General features: G+C 56.1%; 1 protein-coding gene across 5 annotated transcripts; it reads right to left on the bottom strand.

The window, feature by feature from the left end:
- Positions 1 to 7,281: 7,281 nt before the first annotated feature.
- Positions 7,282 to 18,898, bottom strand: RPS6KA4 (ribosomal protein S6 kinase A4). Of its 5 annotated transcripts, none has more exons than XM_057727544.1 (17): positions 18,700 to 18,898; positions 18,526 to 18,597; positions 17,581 to 17,799; positions 17,378 to 17,493; positions 16,726 to 16,833; positions 16,423 to 16,503; positions 16,239 to 16,342; positions 15,995 to 16,145; positions 13,059 to 13,223; positions 10,830 to 10,958; positions 10,515 to 10,627; positions 10,325 to 10,418; positions 9,643 to 9,816; positions 9,368 to 9,562; positions 8,876 to 9,035; positions 8,517 to 8,723; positions 7,282 to 8,250 (listed from the first exon to the last, which is right to left on the bottom strand). In XM_057727544.1, exons 1-17 carry the CDS (start codon positions 18,752 to 18,754, stop codon positions 7,709 to 7,711), a joined length of 2,685 nt encoding a protein of 894 aa, XP_057583527.1. In that variant the 5' UTR covers positions 18,755 to 18,898; the 3' UTR covers positions 7,282 to 7,708. The 5 variants fall into 5 exon arrangements, with proteins under 5 accessions (XP_057583527.1, XP_057583526.1, XP_057583529.1 ...); XM_057727543.1 differs by having other exon boundaries at positions 10,515 to 10,648; positions 18,700 to 18,894; XM_057727546.1 differs by having other exon boundaries at positions 8,517 to 8,680; positions 10,515 to 10,648; positions 18,700 to 18,889.
- Between the last annotated feature and the right edge of the window lie 1,147 nt (positions 18,899 to 20,045).

Below are 20,045 nucleotides of genomic sequence, written 5' to 3'. Positions count from 1 at the left end.
GGTTCAACATCACTATTTTCCTTGTCGGTAATGGAGGAAATATCCAGAAGGTGTTTCCTCTTTCCATAGGCAACGAAAGACACCACCGCCTGGACTTCCTTGGCGGTCCAGTGCTTAGGACTCAGCCCTTCCACTGCAGGGGCAGGTTTGATCCCTGGTAGGGGAACTAAGATCCAGCATGCCGTGTGAATGGCCAAAAAAAAAAAACCCAGAAAGACAGCACCTCTGGATCTGGTTCCCTCCAAGAAGAAGAACATTCTGGTGTGAGCCTCCAAGCCTCAGGCTGGGGAGAAGCAGGACATGGCAGCCCCTGTGGGTAAGCTTAAGGGACGCAGACCTGCAGGGTCTGCTTGGCATATGTGACTCCCTCCCTGCTGACCCAACAGTGCCCATCTGGGTTCATGGGCTCAAAGGCAGCTTCTCCCCACTTCCTTCTGTGTCCAGCATCCTCCCAGAAGTCTGCCTTGTGACAGGTTTTCGGGAACATCTGTCAGCCAGCAGGCCCTGTTGGTCCCTGATGGGCAGGAAAGCAACACACAGAGGATGGGGACGGGGGCATGATAGATGCCCCTACCCCACAGACTACCCTCCTTCCAGTGGAGTGATGATGGTCTGAATTTCTGGCAGAGGATACTGGTTTCTGAGAGCTCCTGCCATAAAATTGGATCTGTGTCGCTACGGAAAATTCCACGTTATAGAAAGCATGGCCAGTGAGGCAGAAAACTCAAGCTGGGAGCATTAGGAGACCTGGCTTTGCTCTTCTGCAGCCCTGTGACTGTGGCTGAGTCCCTTCCCCTCCGTTGTGCCTCAGTCTCCCCGTCAGAAAGGTTAGGGGCTTGGTGAGATGCATGGCTCTAAACGCTGAATGTGCATCAGGGAAGCTTGTTACAAAGGCAGATTCCAAGGCCCGATCCCAGAAACTCATTTTCAGCTGGACATAGAGGGCCCAGGAACCCTCCCACCCTCCTCCCAGGGGACCGAGCATCTCTGGCTACCACTCAGATGGCGGTTTCAGGCATCCCAGAGTCTCACTCTGAGCATGACTGTCTCCTGAGCCCCAGGGAGAGTCAGAGGTGTGGAGGGCCCAAGAGGGGAGCAGATGGGAGGCAGAGAGGTCCCAGAGGCCCTGGCCTGGTGACTGCTGTCTGCACACCACCCACAGCAAAGCCTGGCCACGTGTTGCACACCTGCCCCGGCACCAGCAGAGCAACAGCCACATGCAGGCGTTGCTGGGAGATGCACCTTATAGAAATCAGTCTCCTTGTCTTTCCTACTGAAAAGTCCTTACCTTTGAGGTTTTCAGAAATGTAAAAGGAACAGCTGTCTGGGCTCCCTGCACCCTTTAAGCAAGTAAGCAAGGGTTTTCTTTCAAAGAAGATGTGGTGCAAGACCACACTCACAGGCAGGTACACACCATCTTGTGGGAGCCAGCCTGGGTAGCTGGCTTGGATGGCAGTGACCTCCCTGCCTTGTCCCCAGGGATGCTTCCGCCCTCGGCCCCCTACTCGGCTCCATCATCAGCATTTAGTGACACCTGGGAGGTGTTTCACTCGCTTTGCGTGTCTCACCCCATCTAATCCCCACAACAAGCCCATGAGGTAGCCAGTATCATTGTCACCATTTCACGAATAAGATTACTGAGGTACAGAGAGCTTCAGTAATTTGCCCAAGGTGACCCAGCTAAGAATTGATGGAGCCAGGCTTTGCAGTTGGGCAGGGAGGCTTTCAGAGACCCGAGTGTCTTCAAGAGCTCGCCTCTGCAGCCCCACCCAGGACCACGAGACCATCCACCCCGGTCCAGGTCTGAATCCCGCACATCCCTGTTGGTAATAAAGCATAGCCGGGAAGCTGGCGGGGAGCTGGGGGGCAGGGCCAAGCAGAAAGAATAAGGTGGTTGCTGCAAAGCTTCTGCCCTGAGACTCTGTACCTTCCCCAGAGAGCCCAGTGAGAGCACACGCACACTCACACACACATTCACACATACACGCTCATATATGTGCACATTCTCACTCACATATACCCAAATAAACTCACACAACACGTGTTCTGCTCACACACGCACACGCAGTCACACTCTTACACACACTCACCCATCCTCACACACTCACACAACACATCCCTGGTGCACAGCACACCCACAGCCACACACCTGGGCAGACACCCTTGCACACGTTCTCGGAGCACACACATCCTCACACAATCACACACATGCATGTGCTCACATATCCTCACACTCACACACGTGTGACCTCACACGCGCACACACACATTCCTGTACTCACACGCACGCGGGTGTGTTCCCAACCGCCACCCACGCCCAGCTGGTTGGTGTGTTCTCAAGCTGCTGACAGCACGTCAGTGGGGAAAGCCGAGAGCCAGACTCACACAGGATGGTGGGCAGCAGGGGAGGGCGCCCATCTGGTCCCCACACCAGGGGGAGGCAGGGACACCGTCAGCACTGGTGGAAGCTGGAAGGAGGGCCCTGCGGGCTGCCGGGCAGGGGCCACAGGAGACTGGAGGGCACAAAGAGCATCCCCTCTGTCTTGCAGGACAAGGGCCCCTGTGGTGGACATGTCTCAGCCGATCCTCATTTTCCCTGGGTTCTCTTAATTTCTTCTCATTTAAGCTGCTATTTGTGGAGGGCTCACAGTGTGCCTGGCACCTTGCCAGTGGCCCTGCTGGACACCCCCCGGCTCTCCGAGGTGGGTGCAGTTCTAGTCCCACTCCACTCAATCGGCAGTGGAGACCCGGCCCCAGGGAATGGTTGACAATTGCACGGCTCAGTTCCCAGGCATCCCAGCCGCACCCCGCCTGCCCTCACCACACGCCAACTCCCTGGGTCTCCGTGGGGTTCACTGCCACCTTCCCCACAGAGATGCCCCCAGCCCATCCCCGCATGGAGGGGAGAGAGGGAGCGGCTTCCCATCATCACACTCAGGGGTCTCACGCCCCCACCTTCCCATGACAGCCCAGCCAGACTCCAGGCAGAAGAGAGAAGGGCCCCCTGGCGACCTCCAGGAGCTCTGCCAGGAAAAACGCAGGCAGGCGGGCGGGCAGGCAAGGACACACTCGGCTGGTGAGACATGTCGTTTCATTTTCAATGAGACAGCGTGTCTTGGATCTTGCCTGAGCTGCTGCAAATCACATACAATCTTTCTGAAGGGCAGTTTGATCGTATATATGGAAAGCCTTTAAAATGTGCAGGCATGGGCACATCCTTTAGTCCATTAATTCCACTTCCAGGAAATGCATCCTAAGGAAATATTGGGACAGGTAAGCAAAGATAGAGGCACAAGGATGTTCATTGCAGCACTGTTTAAGACAGCAAGGAATTGAAACCAGCCCAAGTAGCCAAAAATAGGGAACAGTCTAAATAAATCATAATATACCCACACAACAGAATATTATGTGACTACAAAAAAAAAAAAAAAGTTTCATGTAATTATTGACGTAGATACTCACAACCTATTTCTGAGTTTAAGGCAGGCTATAACAACTTATTTACATTTGATACCATTTCCGTTAAAAATCTCTATCAACAAAGAAAAATCAGGAAGTGGATACATCAAAATGTTCACTAACACAGATTATCTCTGGAAAGTAATGCCACCCATGAGTTCTCATTTTTTCCTGTCTGCATTTTCTGATTTTTTTTTTCTAAAACTGACATTCAATGAAGGTGAATTTTTTTCAATCATGTGTACATATTATTAGTTTGACTATAGTCATATATACATGAAATATCCCTGAAAGACTACATAAGAACTGGTAACCTTGGTGCCTCTGGTAACAACAGATCGGTGGCTAAGGGTCAGGACATATGGAAGGAAATTTTTTCACTATGTACCTTTGTAGCCTTTGAACCATATGAGATTATTTATGGAAAAACCCAAACAAACTTTTTGGCCAACCCAATACAAATATAAACTACATTTAAATTTTGAAACAAACAAACCGAAGATTCATGAGGCATCTTCGACATTTCACAAACCGCATTTTTGTGCAACAGTGAATGTGGAAGGAGACTACATGAGAGTTGCGGACTCAGATACCTACAGAGGTCAGGAAGATAAATGAGGGACAGAGCTGGTGTGAGCAATAGAGTGGCGAGGAGTGGAGCAAAGCAGAAAGCAGGGGCCCCCTCTATGCGGCAACGTGATTCCGCTTAGGCTGATCAGGCCATCAACAAAAGTCAAACATCCAGGCTTTCCTATGCAATTTCTCATTTTGAAACATGTGCCAGGACTTCCCTAGTTGTCCAGTGGTTAAGACTCTGCACTCCCAGTGCAGGGCCCGGGCTTTGATCCCTGGTCAGGGAACTAGATCCCGCATGCCGCAACTAAGACCCGGCACAGCCAAATAAACACATAATTTTTTTTTTTTAATGTGCTATTCCCCCCTCCCTGCAAAAACAAGTCTCTATAGGCCAGGCACTGGCCACCCGTTTGCAATCCCTACTACATCATTGTAGAATATTCTTGTTGAGAGATGCAGGGACAAATGGGGGTTGCGGGGCATGGACTAAAAGCCAGCACCCCGACTTCAGTTCTAACAACAATTGGTTAACAGTGACTTGGAGGGAGGTGAACATTTCCGGGCTGTCAGGCCTTCTCAAGGACATCAGCATTTTAAGAGCCGGGAGCCTGAGCTTACCCTCTGAGGCCATTTAAGAGTGGAATTAGAGGCCCTATGCAGAAAGCTCTCCCAGAAGACACAGTCTCCATGTAAGGCTGGGCTGGTCAGAGGACAAAGTCAAGGTGTAGAAGTAGGCTGCCAAACCGCAGGCCCTTATCACTTGCCTCTGGGCTCCCCACCTCCCTGCCTGTGGCCGCCCTCTCCCGCCCACTCTGCTGGGTTACACCGTGCCCAGCCTATAGCCCAAGTCTCATGCATCTCCCCTGCAGGCTCCCAGCCCACGTGGGGCAGAAGTAAGACTCAAATCAAGGCTGCTCATTCCTCTGAGTCCCAGCCCTTTCCATCCAACAGGCTCTCTCCTCAGGGTTTCTCTCATGCTCTAAGTCCCAAGAAATGAGGCTAGGCAGATCTTTCTTAGCGTGGCTGTGAGTTATGAGGGATGAAGGGTGAGAAAACTGAAAATAAGGGACTACTTTTTATCCATCAAAGTAGCAAAGGTTTTATCACTGAGTGATAACACTCAGTGCTTGTGAGCATATAATGAAATGGGACATTTTCACACCCTGCTTCTGAAACTGTATGCCAGTACATTTGTGAATGGCTATTTGAAAGTATATTTCAAAGTATATATCAAAGTACATAGGCAAATCTACAAAACAGGATTCAGTTGGGTGGTTGCCTAGGGCTGGAAGGTCAAGGGAAAGGAAGAATGATAGCCAGGGGGTATGGAGTTTCTTTTGGAGGTGAAAAAAGAGTTCTAAAACTACATTGCAGTGATGGTTGTACAACTCTGAATATTCTAAAAATCACTGGGGAATTCCCTGGTGGTCCAGTGGTTAGGACCCACCACTTTCACTGCGAGTTCAATCCCTGGTTGGGGAACTAAAAAAAAAAAAAATAAATCACTGAATTGTCTTCTCAAATGGGTGACTAATATGTTATATGAATAATATCTCAATTAAAAAGTGTATCTCAATGAAGCTTTTTTTTTTTTTTTGGCCACACCACGCAGCTTGTGGGATCTTAGTTCCCCAACCAAGGATTGAGCCCAGGCCCCAGCAGTGAAAATGCCGAGTCCTAACCACTGGACGGCCAGGGAATTCCCTCAATAAAGCGATTTTTTAAATGCCTAGATTTATGTACAAACTTGTCTCCTCATCATTTATGATAGAAACAAAGTTTTAAACAATCCAAACATCCAGCCTTGGGGTAAAATTAAAGCCCATCCTCACTACAGAACTCCTATGTTTGAGGGAAGTCTGGAATCAGACCACCAGGATGGAGGCCACTTCTAGCTGAGTGACCTTGACAAGGTGTTGACCTTCACTAAACACACTCTCATGTGTTCATTCTCTAGTTCATCCTAACTGCCATATGACTCCCTCTGGACAAATGGGGAAGCCTGGGACTGACTGTTAGGTGACTTTCTCAAATCACAGGGTCAGTAAAACAGGAGTCAGAATTAGGGATGCTTTCCCCTCCCCTCTCCGGACCTTCTCCTGGGCCCCTCCCTCCCCCTCACACCCCCCAACTGCCTTTGATCCACACCCATGGGGTCCCACCTGCCCACCAGGCCCACCTGGCTTTGCCCTGACTTGAGCATCTCTGGGGCCCCAGCTCCTATCCCCAGGCCTCCCAGTTACCTCCTCCTCTAAGAGGCAAACCTCAGAATAAGAGGGGAAGGTCCACCCTGAGATGACCCCACAGGGTGGCTACAGGTAGAGAGGGCCTGAAGCAGCCCAGAGTACTGTCCAGGCAGGTCCTTGGGGGGGGGGGCTCTCAGGACATCTGCACTGTATGGACACATAGCCCTGACCTGGGGGGCACAGAGGTGCTCAGGCCAATCTGCCCTATGGCCACAACCACCCAGCAGGGATCACACAACGGCAGTCTCACTCCCCCTGGCCCAGTGAGAGGGCCACACTCTGATCACTGCCAGGGCCATGGGTATGAGCTGCTCCCCTCCTGCTCTCCCTCCCTGACAGGCACCAAGCCCTGTCCAACTGGCCTCTGTCTAGGGACCACCAAGGGATGGTCCACCCAAGGAGCTTGCAGAGGGGAGTCCAAGATTCGGATCTAAGCCAATCAGCACACTGCATCCCTGGCCACAGTGATTGGTTCAGGGTAGGCACCTAAACTAAGTGGATCCAATCAGAGTACATCTCAGGATTCCCCTGGGGAATGCTAAAACAAGACCCTCTTTATCACCAGATTTCAATCTGTAGCTCCCTGGAGCACATGCCACCCATCTTGGGGCTAAAAGGAGAGTCCTCCAGTCTGCAACAACACCAAAAAATAAATAAATAAAATAAAAAGCTGAGACTGGGAAGCTGACTCCGATCATGTTTGTATCCTGACCAGGCCTTGCCTGAAGCTACCCCTGGACTGCGTAGTTCAAAAAGCCTAAAAATCCTGTTCTGCTGAAGCAAGTTTAGGTTAGTTTTCTATTATTTACAATCAGGAGAATCCTAAATGCTACATGTCAGAGCTGTCAGATACACACCCAAGATGATTGTTTGATCCTCATGTCAAAAGCCAAGGACAAAGGGTACCATCTTACAAAGAAGGGTCTGCCCTGTCCCTCCTCTTTGAGGCCCAAGTCCCCATTGGCTGGAAGTTAGCCCCAAGACCTCAGCCCCCACACATAACACACACGAATGCCCCACACAGCACTGGGTAGACTTTTATTTTAAAGTCAAAGGCACAGCCTGGATGGGCTGAGGCAGTGACTGTGGATGCCCAGCCCAGACCCCCAAGGCCCCACCCCAAGCTAGGGGCAGCTGTGCCAAAGGGGAGGGGATGGGTGAGAAGGGGGCCTCCCCTTTTAGGGGGTCACCTGCCTCCTTCCTTAGCCCCAATAGGGGGAAGCAGGTGACACAAAGTGAGGCAGAAATGCTTCATGGGGTCCCCCAGGGCCTCTCACTGAGCCCCCCAACACAGGTCTTTGGTGGACATAATTGCACAGACAGTCCGTAAAGTGACAGCTTGAGGGGTGCCCCCTCCCGAGAGCAGGACCTCAGAGGAGGGCAGGGGAGAGGTCCCAGTTTCTCCCTGTGGCAACTCAACTCAGTGCTTAGAAATGGAGGAGGAGCCCTGCCCTGCCGGGGCAGCCCCCTGGGGGTGAAGTGCCTTCCACCAGATGAGGCAGTATCTTGGCAGAGAGCGCCCCCCCACACACACACCCCACTCCCCAGCAGGCCCCCTCCCTCCCTGCATCTCTAGCTCTATTCTGGTAAGACATTAAAAAAATTTCTCTGCTTATAAAAATACATCTGCTCTGTCTGGGGGTGGGGTGGGGGAAGGGGAGAGAAGGGTGACAATCCCTGGGGATGGGGCGGGGCCGATGCAGGAGGCCTGGGGGCCGCGAGCCGGCCTCCTGGACCACAGCCCCGAAGGGGGTGGGAGTCACAGTGGCGGGGGCTAGGAGGGGGGCAGGGGACCGTTGGCTCGTCGGGGGGCTCCCTTGGCGGCGGGGGCTCGGCCCGGGGCGGCGGGCGCGGGGGAGACGCGGCGGGATGTGGCGGCGCTCCGCAGCTTCTGTTTCCGCCGCTTGGCCAGCGGCGCGTTTTCCACGCTCTTCAGGAAGAAACCCTCGCGTTTGCCCCGGTTGAACGCCTGGCGGAAAGGAGGACGTAAGTCCCACCTGCTAGGCCTCCACTTTCAAACCCCACCTTTGGCCCCCATCCCAGGCCCTCCTTCCCATCCCCCTAGGTCAGGGCCAACAAGTCTTTGGCCTCCAGCCTCTCAAAAGGTCAGGCCCCCGACAGGTCAGAGGCCTGGACTGGGAGAAACTCAAACTTTCAGGACTCTGCGGAGCCACCTCCCGGAGGCCCCGCCTCTCCGGGCTCGGTCCCCCACCCCCCGCAGGCCCCGCCCCTCACCATGAAGGTGGCGTTGAGCCCGGAGCGCACGGCGGACCCCGAGGACTCCAGCACGTCGGGCGTCCGGAGCGGAGGCGAAGAGCGCGCGCTGCCGTCTTGCAGCCACGAGCTGCCCCGCAGCCCCTCGAGCTTCAGCCGCTTGCTGGGGTCCACAGTCAGGAGCCCTGGAGGCAGCGCGGGGAAGTGTTGGGGGCCCGTGCGTAGAGGCTGTGCCCCAGAGACGTCCTATCAACCCCTCTCCCCCCCCACCCCGCCCCAAGTCCCCCACCAGGACACCTGACCCAGTGGCAATCCCTGTCCCATCACGACCCCATGGCCTCCCCCTCCCCAACCAAGATCTGTGACCTCTGGCTTCGCACCTCGGACCAGCTCCTTGGCTTCCTCAGATACGCCTTGCCAGGCCTCCCCGTCAAGGGAGAAGCGTCCCTCGCGAATCTTGCACATGATCTCCGCCGCCTGGCTCTGCCCGCCCTGGCCTGAGGCCCCCTGGAAGGGGACCTGGCCCGACAGCATCATGTACTGGGGGAGATGGGGGGTGGGGGGGAGAGGGGGTGTGTGAAACGTAAGACCAGTCCAGACTAGGGGACCAATGGAGGCCAGGAGACTGACAACCCACCGCAGGACCATTCACCCTCTCCAAGAGGCTAACTCCTGAGGCCCATGGGTGATGAACTCTTGACTTTCAACTGCTAAAACGAGGATGTACTGACCCCAGTACCAGAGCGACCACGCCTCTGTATTAGGATGGCTTCTGACCCCAGCCTCAGACCAAACCCTGCCACCCCCACCAAGAGGACTTCTGTCCCCAGGCTCGGGGACCCTGACATCTCCTCGGAGACCCCGTCCCATACCAGAATGACGCCGAGGCTCCAGAGGTCGCAGGATTCATCGTAGCCCTGCTGCGCCAGCAGCTCGGGGGCCGCGTACTGCAGCGTGAAGCAGGGCGTCTGCATGGGCCCCGCAGGGCTCTGCGGGCGCAGCCGCGCGAACCCGAAGTCGATGATCTTCACCGGGGCTCCGGGCGTGTCATCGGCGTACAGGATGTTCTATGAGGGCGGCGAGGCTGCCGTCAGAGACTGGCCCTCCGCGCCAGAGCCCTCCCAGTCCGCCGAGGCCCCGCGCCCACCTCGGGCTTGAGGTCGCGGTGCACCACGCCCGCCTCCTCGTGCATGAAGCTCACGGCCGACACGAGGCTGCGCAGGATCTGGCTCGCCTCGGACTCGCTGAAGTGCCGCTTCTTGCGGATGTGCTCCAGCAGCTCCCCACCCTGCAGTAGCTCCAGGACCAGGTACGTGTGCAGCTGAGGGCGGCGCGACGGGCCACGGTCACCGCCTGGGTTACTGTCACCACCCACCGACGGGGCCGGGCCCCACCCCCCAGCCAGATCCCGCCCCGCGATCAACATGAAGCTCCGCCCCCCCGCCCTCCGCCCCCAGCTTCAGGCTCGGTCCTGTTCGAACCCAGACCTCAAGACCACCCCAAGAACCGCCTTAAGACTCTCTTCAGGTTGTACCCCCTGCTGTTTTCCTGGCCCCCGTCCCTTTGGCCACCTTAAAACTCGCCCCCATAAATCCTCCCCCTGGCCCGTTCCCTTGGCCATCCTCAGCTCCGCCTTCCAGTCCTCCGGCGCTACTCCCCTCAAATCCCACCTCCCTGCGCTTGGGGTCCTCAGGCCCCCGCAAGGATCCTCAGGCCCCTCCCACGGCGCTCTCAGGCCCCGCCTCCTGTCCGCCTCCCCGCCCCCTCCCCGCCCTCCATGGGCAGCCTCTAGCGTCCCTGCGCTCCGCCCCAGCTCAGGAAGGCGTCACCTGGTCGTGATGCACTTCATGCAGCTTCACCACATTAGGGTGCGACTGGCACAGCCGCAGGGCGGCCACTTCGCGCTGCGTGTTCGTCTCCAGCCTGGGGGCAGGGCAGACGAGGTCAGGACGGCTGACCTCCGGCCCCGCCCTCCCCGAATCCGCTCTGCAGAACCCGGCCCACCCCGGGCCCGCCCACCTGCGGCTGAGGATTTTGACCGCGAACTCTTGGCCGCTCTGTAGCTGGCGGCAGCGGCGACACACGGAGAAGCTACCCTGGCCCAACGCGGGTTCCCGCAGGTCCAGTTCATACTGCTGAAAGAAAGGCGAGTCCTGGGGGCGAAGGGGACGCGTCAGAGGTCCTACTGGGAGCCTTGCGGCCATGCCACGCCCCACCCCCCGGAGAGGCTCCGGACCTCACGGGAGCCACAGCCAGCGCCTGGTGAAGCCAGGTCTGTAGTCCCCAAGCCCAGATGCCCCCAAGCCCACTTCTCCCCACCCTAGCCCAACCCACCTGCATCATGGCGCTCCTGGCCAAGGCTGCCCGACCGGGCCGGTCTCCAGCTCCAGAAGCTTCCAGCACATCGGTCATCACCGCGTTGTTGTGGTCAAACAGGATGGATGGCGCCACGAAGGAGTATCCCTGGCAGAAGAGGGGGGTTGTCAGGAGTGGATGAGCATCGGGGGCTGGAGGGGTAGATGGCGTCCCCAGAGGTCCAGACCCAGCTGGAAGACGGCGGGGCCTGAGGAAAAACCCTGGAGTAGGGGTGGGGGGGATGTTGCTTTTGCATCCTGGCACACACAGGATGCGTGGACATTTTACTGCACCTTGGCCTATGATTACTTGGGACCATGTCTGTCCCCGCACCAGTCTGTGACTCCACCTTTCTCATCACAGTGGTCTCCCAAGGGCCAAGGGCATCATCTAGCAGCAGGTAGTGGCCCAGAATATGATGGGCTGAATGCGTGAAAGAACAGTAGCCTGACATCATACATGCTCAGCTTATGAGAATTCAGCTGTACCCACTAAGGACAAAAAGTCTATATTCCTTCCTTTGAAATCAAACTTTGGCCTCCTCTGCAGGGTCGGTGGGGGGTATTGAGGAAATGTAAAGAGAACGCTAAGTTAATTCTTGGTCTTTCCTAACAATCCACATCCTGGCAATTCAAGGGATTCTCAGGGTAATTTTAACGATGTGTTGTTTTCTCCTAAAAATACAGTGCCACTGTGCACTAGAATGCAGGCTCCACACGGGGAGGATTTCTGTCTGTCAAGTTTATTGATACGTCCCCAGTGCCTGGCACATTGAAGGTACTCGATATATATTTTTGCATCAGTAAATGAATGAATGAAAGTAACCACTAATTCACAAGAAAACTTGCTCATTAGGACTGTGAGATCGAGGATGGATCCCAGTAGACTGAGGGATATTCACACACAGAGCTGTCACTTGTGAGAGCTTCACAGAGGGGACTGATCCATCCATACTTGACATTGGCCTATTCTTATTTAACATTTATGGACCGTGTGCTACAGGCCAGGCCCCCAAGCTGGCCCCAGGGACACAGAAATTAAACACATAGTCCCTGCCTGCTGGGAGCTTCGGACCAGGTGAGGCAGTCTCAGTCAGCGACAGGATACAACCTCACAAACTGCTTAGAAGGAGGTTTTGCAGGCTTCCCTGGTGGCGCAGTGGTAAAGAATCTGCCTGCCAATGCAGGGGACACGGGTAGAGCCCTGGTCTGGGAAGATCCCACATGCTGCGGAGCAACCAAGCCCGTCTGCCACAACTACTGTGCCTGCACTCTAGAGCCTGTAAGCCACAACTACTGAAGCCCGCACGCCTAGAGCCCATGCTCCGCAACAAGGGAAGCCACTGCACTAAGCCCGCGCACCCACAACGAAGAGTAGCCCCTACTCGCTGCAACTAGAGAAAGCCCACGTGTAGCAACGTAGACCCAATGCAGCCAATAAATAAAATAAATTAACTAATTTAAAAAAAAGAGAAGAAGAAGGAGGTTTTGCCTGCAGAGGGCTGGTGCACAAGGAAAGGGCTACCCAGGGCCAGAGGAGCAGGGAAGAATTCACACAGGGGCAGCACTGGACAGCAAGGCTTGAATTTTGCCAGGTGGGCAAAGGAACTCTAGGAAAGGAACTCCAGGTTGAGGGAACCGCATATGCAAAGGTACAGAGGTGTGTTCTGGAACCTCTCTGCAGTTCAGAGGTGCTAGAGCACCAAGTAGAATAACAGAGAGCACTGAGGCTAGGGCGCTGAGCAAAGACCACATGGTGCAAGGCCTTGTATGCTGAGCAAAGGAATTTGGATTTGTCCAACAGGCCTAAGCTGCTAAAACTGGGTGGAGGGGGCCTATGCCCCCAGGAATGCCATATGGTATGCCAAAGGGACACACAAAGCCACAGTATAAACAAGGGATCTCTTCTTAAGTGTTCCCTTAAGCAAGTAAATAATTTTAAATAATGTTTTTACATAACAATAGATATGATGAAAAAAGAAGGGAAGTTAACGTGAAATTTCAAGATGAACCAGGAAATTCAAAGACACGTCCTGCTGAGGAGGTCCCTATGACTGACAATTCCAGGTTCCGCACCAGTGGAGGGATCTAGAGATGCTGAGTCCTGATCAGGACACAGGGCCTGTGCAGTGCCCATAGGTCACCAGGGCTGAGGCTGGCAGTAGCATCCCACCTCCCCCACATCTGTGTTCTGTGAGCTCTCACTCACCTGGAAGATGCGAGGGTCCCCAGGTGGGGGGCTTCCAGGGGGTGAGTAGACAGGCTCCAGCCGGGTAAATTCCTCTGCAAAGTTGCCCACATCCAGCTCTGAGCGGATCTGGGGTTGGAATGGAGCTGGAATCTTCCTGGAAGCCAGAGCAGCCCAATCCAGACCCTGGAGAAAAGACATGAGAGATAGGGGGTCAAAGGGCAGGAAGTAGAAACCCCTGTCCACTCAGGCCACCCTCACCGGGCAGCTCCTCAGTGAGGCAAAGGTCTCACTGGCATTTGTGTGGGAAGCTGTTCTTCCTGCCTCCCCAGCTTCTGTTTCCCTTCCTCTGATAACAGAATCCCTATTTCCCTTGGAGAACCACCCATCCACCACACTCAGCCAATTCTGGGACTTTTAATAGAATTGGTGTGCAAAAAAAAAAAAAAAAAAATCTCTTTCTCCTTCTGGACTTAAATCTGGGAGGATATGGGCCTGGAACTGCTGGAGACCCCCTCAATGTCTAATGGTAAAGTACCTGTGCAGAAAAACAGAACCAAGAGACAAAGAAATTCCTAATAACATAGATTCAGCACCTGGATTCAGCTTTGCCTGAAACCAGACCACTTATCCTTGGACTTCTCATTTATAGGAGCTAAAACTTTCCTTTTTATGTTTAAACTAGTGTGGCAGAGCCTGTTCGTTGCCTGCCCAGCATCCATTCTCCTTGTCTTCCTTAGTACTATAGCCCCAATTTTATTTCAGGAGCTAATATACACAACTGAAAAATCGTATTTTACAAAATTCCTTGCAGTTAGCAGTGACCAATTACTTGTAGGCAAAATTAGTAGTAGGAATCCAGGGAAAAAGCGTGAAGAGGAGGGTGAAGAGTTGCTAAGTGCCCTTTTTGCCCTTCCCCTCCTTCTTCTTCACGCTTTCCACCTGGAGAGCAACTCAGATAGCAAGCGCTCCAGCAGTCATCTTGTATCAAGAGGCAACTCTGGGGATGGAGGCTACATGCTAAGAAAAGAGGAGCATTTAAAAAAAAAAAAAATTGGGGCTTCCTAGGTGGCGCAGTGGTTAAGAATCCGCCTGCCAATGCAGAGGTCACGGGTTCGATCCCAGCTCCAGGAAGATCCCACATGTCGCGGAGCAACTAAGCCCGTGTGCCAAAAAAAAAAAAAAAAAAATCAAGCTTGGCTTCATGAAGACACCACAGCAGCCCTAGTCTGCCAACCTCTGGACCTCTTTTATGTGAGAAAATAAATAAATAAATGGACCTCTATCTTGTTTAGATCCCTAGTCATTCTGATCTCTGTTCTTAGCAGCCAGACTATTCCACAGATATCACCATCTTGAGTTGGACTTTTTTTGTCACTTGCAGCCTAGAAGCCTGGCTTGGGCTTGAAGGCCCCAGTTCTGGGCCTGAAGAGAAGGGGGAATAAAGGTACCATAGACCTTGGGGGCCTCTCCAGTGTGACTACTGGTCCACCTACTCCCAGCATCCAGGGCCCAGCATGCGCTCAGGGTGGGTTGAGGAATTCACTCAAGGAAACTGACATTGCTCAGTCAGACATTGCTTCACCCAGAAAGGGACATCTTCACCCCGGAGAGTTAGATTTCTGTCCACGAAAGCTTCTCTGAGGGCCCTTCCAGGCAGTACTTGCTGGGAAGATTCATGGAAATGGTGCTCATAGCAAAGGTAACTGGGTGCCTGACCCAGTAGAAGTGCCCCATAAACGGATGCTTTTGTTACTACATCAGACAAGGCAAATTTAATACCCCCGTGTAAACAGAACATAACAGTTAAGAGCATGGGCCTTCAAGCCACCCAGACCTGGGTTTAAATCTGAGCTCCATCACTTGGCTCAGTGATCTTGGGCAAATAACCTCTCTGAACCTCAGTTTGCTCCCTGTAAAGGTGAGGGTAATCAGGATGGTTTCGAGGCTTACATGAGATACGGCAAGCAAGGGGCCAAGACACAGGTGCTCACTGTTACAGGGTCCTGCTGGGCAATGACGCTGGCCTCGCACAGTGCCTGAGCCAGCGAGATCTCACAAGGACGGAATTCACTCTGCACGGCCCCTAACCTGTGTGTGCTTTTAACAAGTGAACAAAACCCACGTGGCTAATTCAGACATGTCCACCTGAAGTACAGGCACACAGACTGTACAGGTACAAAGACCAAAACCCTGAGTGGATGCTAAGAGTCATAAGATGTGGGCTGACAGGAGACCTGTGCTCTGTTCCCAGCTCTGCACTTTCACTGTGTGATCTCGGGCAGGTCACCTCGCTTCTCTGAACCTGTCCAATGAAAGGACTGATGAATCCGTTCTCAAGTCCCTGCCAGCCCTACCAGGCAATGAACCTAGAATTCTTTCCCATAAGAACACATCTTCCAAGTTTCAATAGAGATGGATGACAGTGTATGTATGTCAATCCTAATCTCCCAATTCGTCGCACCCTCCCCTTCCCCCCCACCGTGTCCACATGTCCATTCTCTATGTCTATGTCTCTATTCCTGCCCTGCAAATAGGTTCATCTGTATCATTTTTCTAGATTCAGGATTAACATAGATACACTACCATGTGTAAAATAGATCGCTAGTGAGAACATGTCATAAAGCAGAGGAAGCTCAACTCAGTGCTCTGTGACGACCTCGAGGGGTGGGAGCGGGGTGAGGAGCGAGGTCCAAGAGGAAGGAGATATAGGTATACAAATAGCTGATCCATTCATTGTACGGCAGAAACTAACACAACATTGTAAAGCAATTATACTCCAATAAAAAAAAATTTTTTTTAAGTAGCGATGGGTGAGAAAAGTAGCCTGCTTTCTTTATCTGGAAGGGTTTCTAAATCAAGTGAAACTGGCCAGTCCCCCCAGTGTCCCCCAACCCAGAGCAGGAGCCCGGCCCCGGAGTGTGTAGAGAGGTATGGGGATGAGCGAGGAGCCTCACCTGGAAGAAGGGGTGGTTCTTAACTTCCTGTGCCCCCTGGGGTCCCGCACCCAGTCGCTTCTTGGGCTCCTTGCAAAGTAGCCGCTGCAGTAGGTCCTGTGCCACTGGCCCGATCCGGGGGGGGAAGGGAGGGGAGCACTTCAGGATCCGTCTGGGAGGATTGGGGGGGGCGTCAGGGGCAGCGAGCCCCCCCTCCAGCCCTGCCCAGGCCCCTCGGCCGCCCTCTGCTTCCAGCCCTGCTCACCGAGACACCTCTGCCTGTGTGTTCCTCTCGCCCTCCAGGGTGAAGGGCGAGGCCCCCGTCAGCAGCTCAAAGAGTAGGATACCCAGGCTCCACCAGTCCACAGCCTGCCAGGCAGAGCCAGGGTAAGAGCCTGCAGCCACCCCTGCCTCACTCCACCCTGCCTCCCGCTCCCCTGCCAACCCACCTTGCCGTGGCCTGATTTGCTGCGGATGATTTCAGGGGCCATGTACTCGATGGTGCCGCAGAAGGAGAAAGTCCGCTCTTTCTAGGAGGGCGAGAGGACCCGTTTGGACACCCAGCCACCCCCAAGGCTCAGAGTAACACTCGCTGGACTTGCGAGGGTCGGAGCAGTGGGAGCTGCTCGAAGGCAGAGCCTAGATCTACTCACCTCTGCACCCCCAAGCAATGCAGAACCAGGCCTGGAGCAGGAGTGGGGAAGGGAAGGCCCGCGTGGGGGTGCAGGAGGCCGAGACCACCCTTCACTCACCTCCTCCGTCAGGAACTCCTTGCTAAGCCCAAAGTCCGTGAGGACGACATGGCCATCAGAGTCCAGCAGCACGTTCTCCAGCTTCAGATCTCGGTAGATGATGCCCAGCTGGCAGGAGCAAGAGGGCACTGAGGATCCCTCCCCGACACCCCCCAGTCTTACAGCTCCCATTCCTGCACGGGGTCCCTGGGGAAGGGGATCTCCAGTGCTGGAGGGGCCCGGGGTGGGACTGGGCCATTGGACAGGGAAATCCATTTAAGATGTAAAAGCAAGGAAGGAGGACATCATGGAGAGGCCCCAGGGGAGCAGGTCCCGAGGTCCCAGGGAGAGGAAAGCCATGTGAGGAGCCCCATTTCATGACGGCTTTGGGAGCCAAGGCATGAGTTCTCCTTTTGAGGAAGTTCTGTGAATGTGGCCCCAGGAAGCAGCCTCGAGTTCCCTGTGAGAGGAAAGCCCCTTCGAGGAGGCTCCCGGGGAGGAGACCCCACCAGGCAGCACCGAGGCCTTCCTTCCAGGAGGCCTAAGGGAAGCAGTTCCAGTCCCCACCGAGGCCACCACCCCTCAGAAAGCCCAAGGCTGCTACACTTCCAGGCCTTCTAGGGCCCAGCCCCAGCCCTGATGGTCATAGCCAGGTGGCCAGGTCCTCACCCACCTTGTGCAGGTGCTCCAGGGCCAGCACGATCTCGCCCCCATACACGCGCACCTCAGCCTCCTTGAAGTACTGGCGCTGGTAGAGGTGGGTGAACATTTCACCACCGTTCACATAGTCTGGGGGGGAGGGTGCGGAAATTGGGAAGTAGCCCCCATGGGTGGCTACTTCCATGGCCCCCAAGGTCGGCAGGTGCCTGCCCTTACCCAGGATGAGGTGCAGCTTGGCATCCGTCTGGAAGGCATAGTGCAGTGTGACCAGGAAGGGCGCCTGGCGCACCAGCTCCAGCACAGAGCGCTCGGTGCGCGTGTGCTCCTGCGTCTTGGCACGCTGCACCAGCGCCGCCTTGCGCAGCACCTTCATGGCGTACAGCTTCCCCGCGTCGTGCCCGCCCGCCTTCCGCACCAGGAACACCTTCCCGTAGGCTGTGGGAGCAGCGAGTGGGTGGAGGGTAGGCCATGAGCAGGAGGGTGGTGCAGACTGGTGAGGGTGGGGGTGATGCCAACGCAGGAGGGTGTGCAAGTTGGGGGAAGGAGCCGGGGTGAGAGGCAGGTGTGCAAAAACTGGCAGAGCCTTCTAAGGAAAAGGTGTGCACACCCCCAGGCGGGTGCTCAGCAAAACCAGGGAGGGGGTGTGCAAACCAGGTGGCCGGGTGCACAATTCCCGGAGGCCTGCAGTGGGGGCGGGGGTGGGGTGGGGTGGGGTGGGGTGGAGGGCGGGTCATGTGCAAACCTGTGGAAGATGAGACAGATGCAAGAGGATGCAAAGGAGGGAGGATGCAAGGCAGGGAGGCAGACGAGCTTGCAGACAGGGGAAGGATGGTCAAACCCGAGGTGGGGAGTTTGCAAAGTGGGGGAGAGGGCTCTCACATCTCGCAAGGGGAGGAGCTCTGAAATCACTCTGGAGGGGTGCAAGCCCCCAAGAGTGTTGGCAAATCCGGGAGGACCTTCCAGGGAGGAGCGATGTCAACGCGGAGCAGCCCTGGGAGTGGGCATGCAAACCCTGGCAGGGCAGGGCGAAGCAGGCAAGGCGGGCTGTGCCGGGAGAGGGTGGGGGGCACTGCCGGCTGCCTGGCCCAACCCAGGCGGGTGTGCAGGCGGGAGGCCCAGGGCACCAGGCTGGGACACCTGCCGGTGGATAGGGGTCCTCACCTCCCGTGCCCAGCACCTTGAGCAGCTGGAAGTTCTCCACGCCCACCTTCTCCTCGTGCCCGGTCAGGTTGGCTGCGGGCACAGGGGGCAAATGAACCCAGCCAGTGCACGAACCCTCCCAGCCGGCCTGGGCAGCCATCCCCCGGCCTGCGCCCCGGGCCACCCCTGCCCCACCTTCCGTGATCTGCAGCTCCACCGCACAGCCCTCGTCCTCGTCCTCGTCCCCCATGGCCGGCGGGTCGATGCGGCCCGCGCGGCTCGGCTCCGGGCGGCGCCGGTTACATGGCGGCTCCGGCCGGGGCGGGAGCTTCCTGGTGCCGCCTCCGGGCCGAGGCGGGCGCCGGCGCCGCCTCCCGGCACCCCGCCCCGCGCGGCCTGAGTCAGGCGCTGGAACGTGACAGCGCCGGGCTGCGGGTGGGCGGGCGGGGGCGGTCCTGCCTCCCCCGCGGGCGCAGGGGGCTGGCGCCGGGGCTGTGCGCTCTGGGACCCGGGGCGACCTTCCTGGGGACCTGGGAACACCCCTGAGGAGCCATGCCTGGGGTCCGTGGATAACCTGGAGCCTCTATGGGGCGGACACTCCCAAGCCAGGTGTCGGCCCCAGGGCGGTAAGTCCACATCAGGTGTGCCCCAGGGAGGCTGGGGGTCCCATTCAGGTGCTTTAGAGCCACTTTCTCCTCCAGGGTGCCAGCCCTAAGGGCAGCCAAGCCGCTCTGTCCAATTCTTAGCCACCAGCGAAAGAGAGGGATTTCATAAAACTCACAACCCACTCACCTCATTTTTGCTCACTCCTTGATCTCAGCAAACAGGGGAGGGGATCTGTCAGTCCCCTTGCCAGACGAGCAGCCTGAGGGCACACGGCCACCCCTGTCCAGCTGCTGCCAGCACAGCCCCAGCCCAGCACCTCTCATTCAGTGTGGCTCTCATTCTTGGTGCTGGGCAAGCTGAGAGGGTCCCAGAAGCCACCCGGCCCACCCAGCTCCCTGTCTCTACCCCCGGCAGCCAGCGAGACCTTCTTCCCTTTAGACTTGCCTTTGCAGGGGAGGCCTGGGGGCACAGGCACCCTGAGGACCAAGCCCTGTCTCTGGGTCCCCCTACCCAGGAGAGCGCCTGCAGGGGGTACTGAGAGGGAGCCCACCCTGACCCCCCAGCATGGAGGGGCACCCTTTTTGAGGGTGTCAGAGCCACATAGGGGTGGCCTCCTCTCCCCATCAGGCCCAGAGACCCGGGCTGGCCTGTCCTCCAGAGCCTCGTCCCCCTCCCTGACAACTGATGGGGGCCACCAACTGGCTGGGCCGGCCATCAGAGCTCCCACCCTGAGGCCCACGGATGGGGGCGTCCCGCTGCTCAGCCCCACGGGAAGCCAGTGCGTCCACTCCCATGCCACCAACCTCAGAACCTCCGGCTGAGAGGAGGAAGGCAGAGCGGCGGGTAATCCCCAAGGGGAGAGCTGTGGAAACCCTGTGAGTCAGGCTGCAGTAGGTCACCCTGGGGCGGCTGGCCTGGCCACCCCTCCCAGCTCT

The sequence above is a fragment of the Hippopotamus amphibius genome, chromosome 3 (genome assembly GCF_030028045.1).
Source record: "Hippopotamus amphibius kiboko isolate mHipAmp2 chromosome 3, mHipAmp2.hap2, whole genome shotgun sequence".
Taxonomy (NCBI): domain Eukaryota; kingdom Metazoa; phylum Chordata; class Mammalia; order Artiodactyla; family Hippopotamidae; genus Hippopotamus; species Hippopotamus amphibius.
This window is presented reverse-complemented; position numbering and strand designations above follow the sequence as displayed.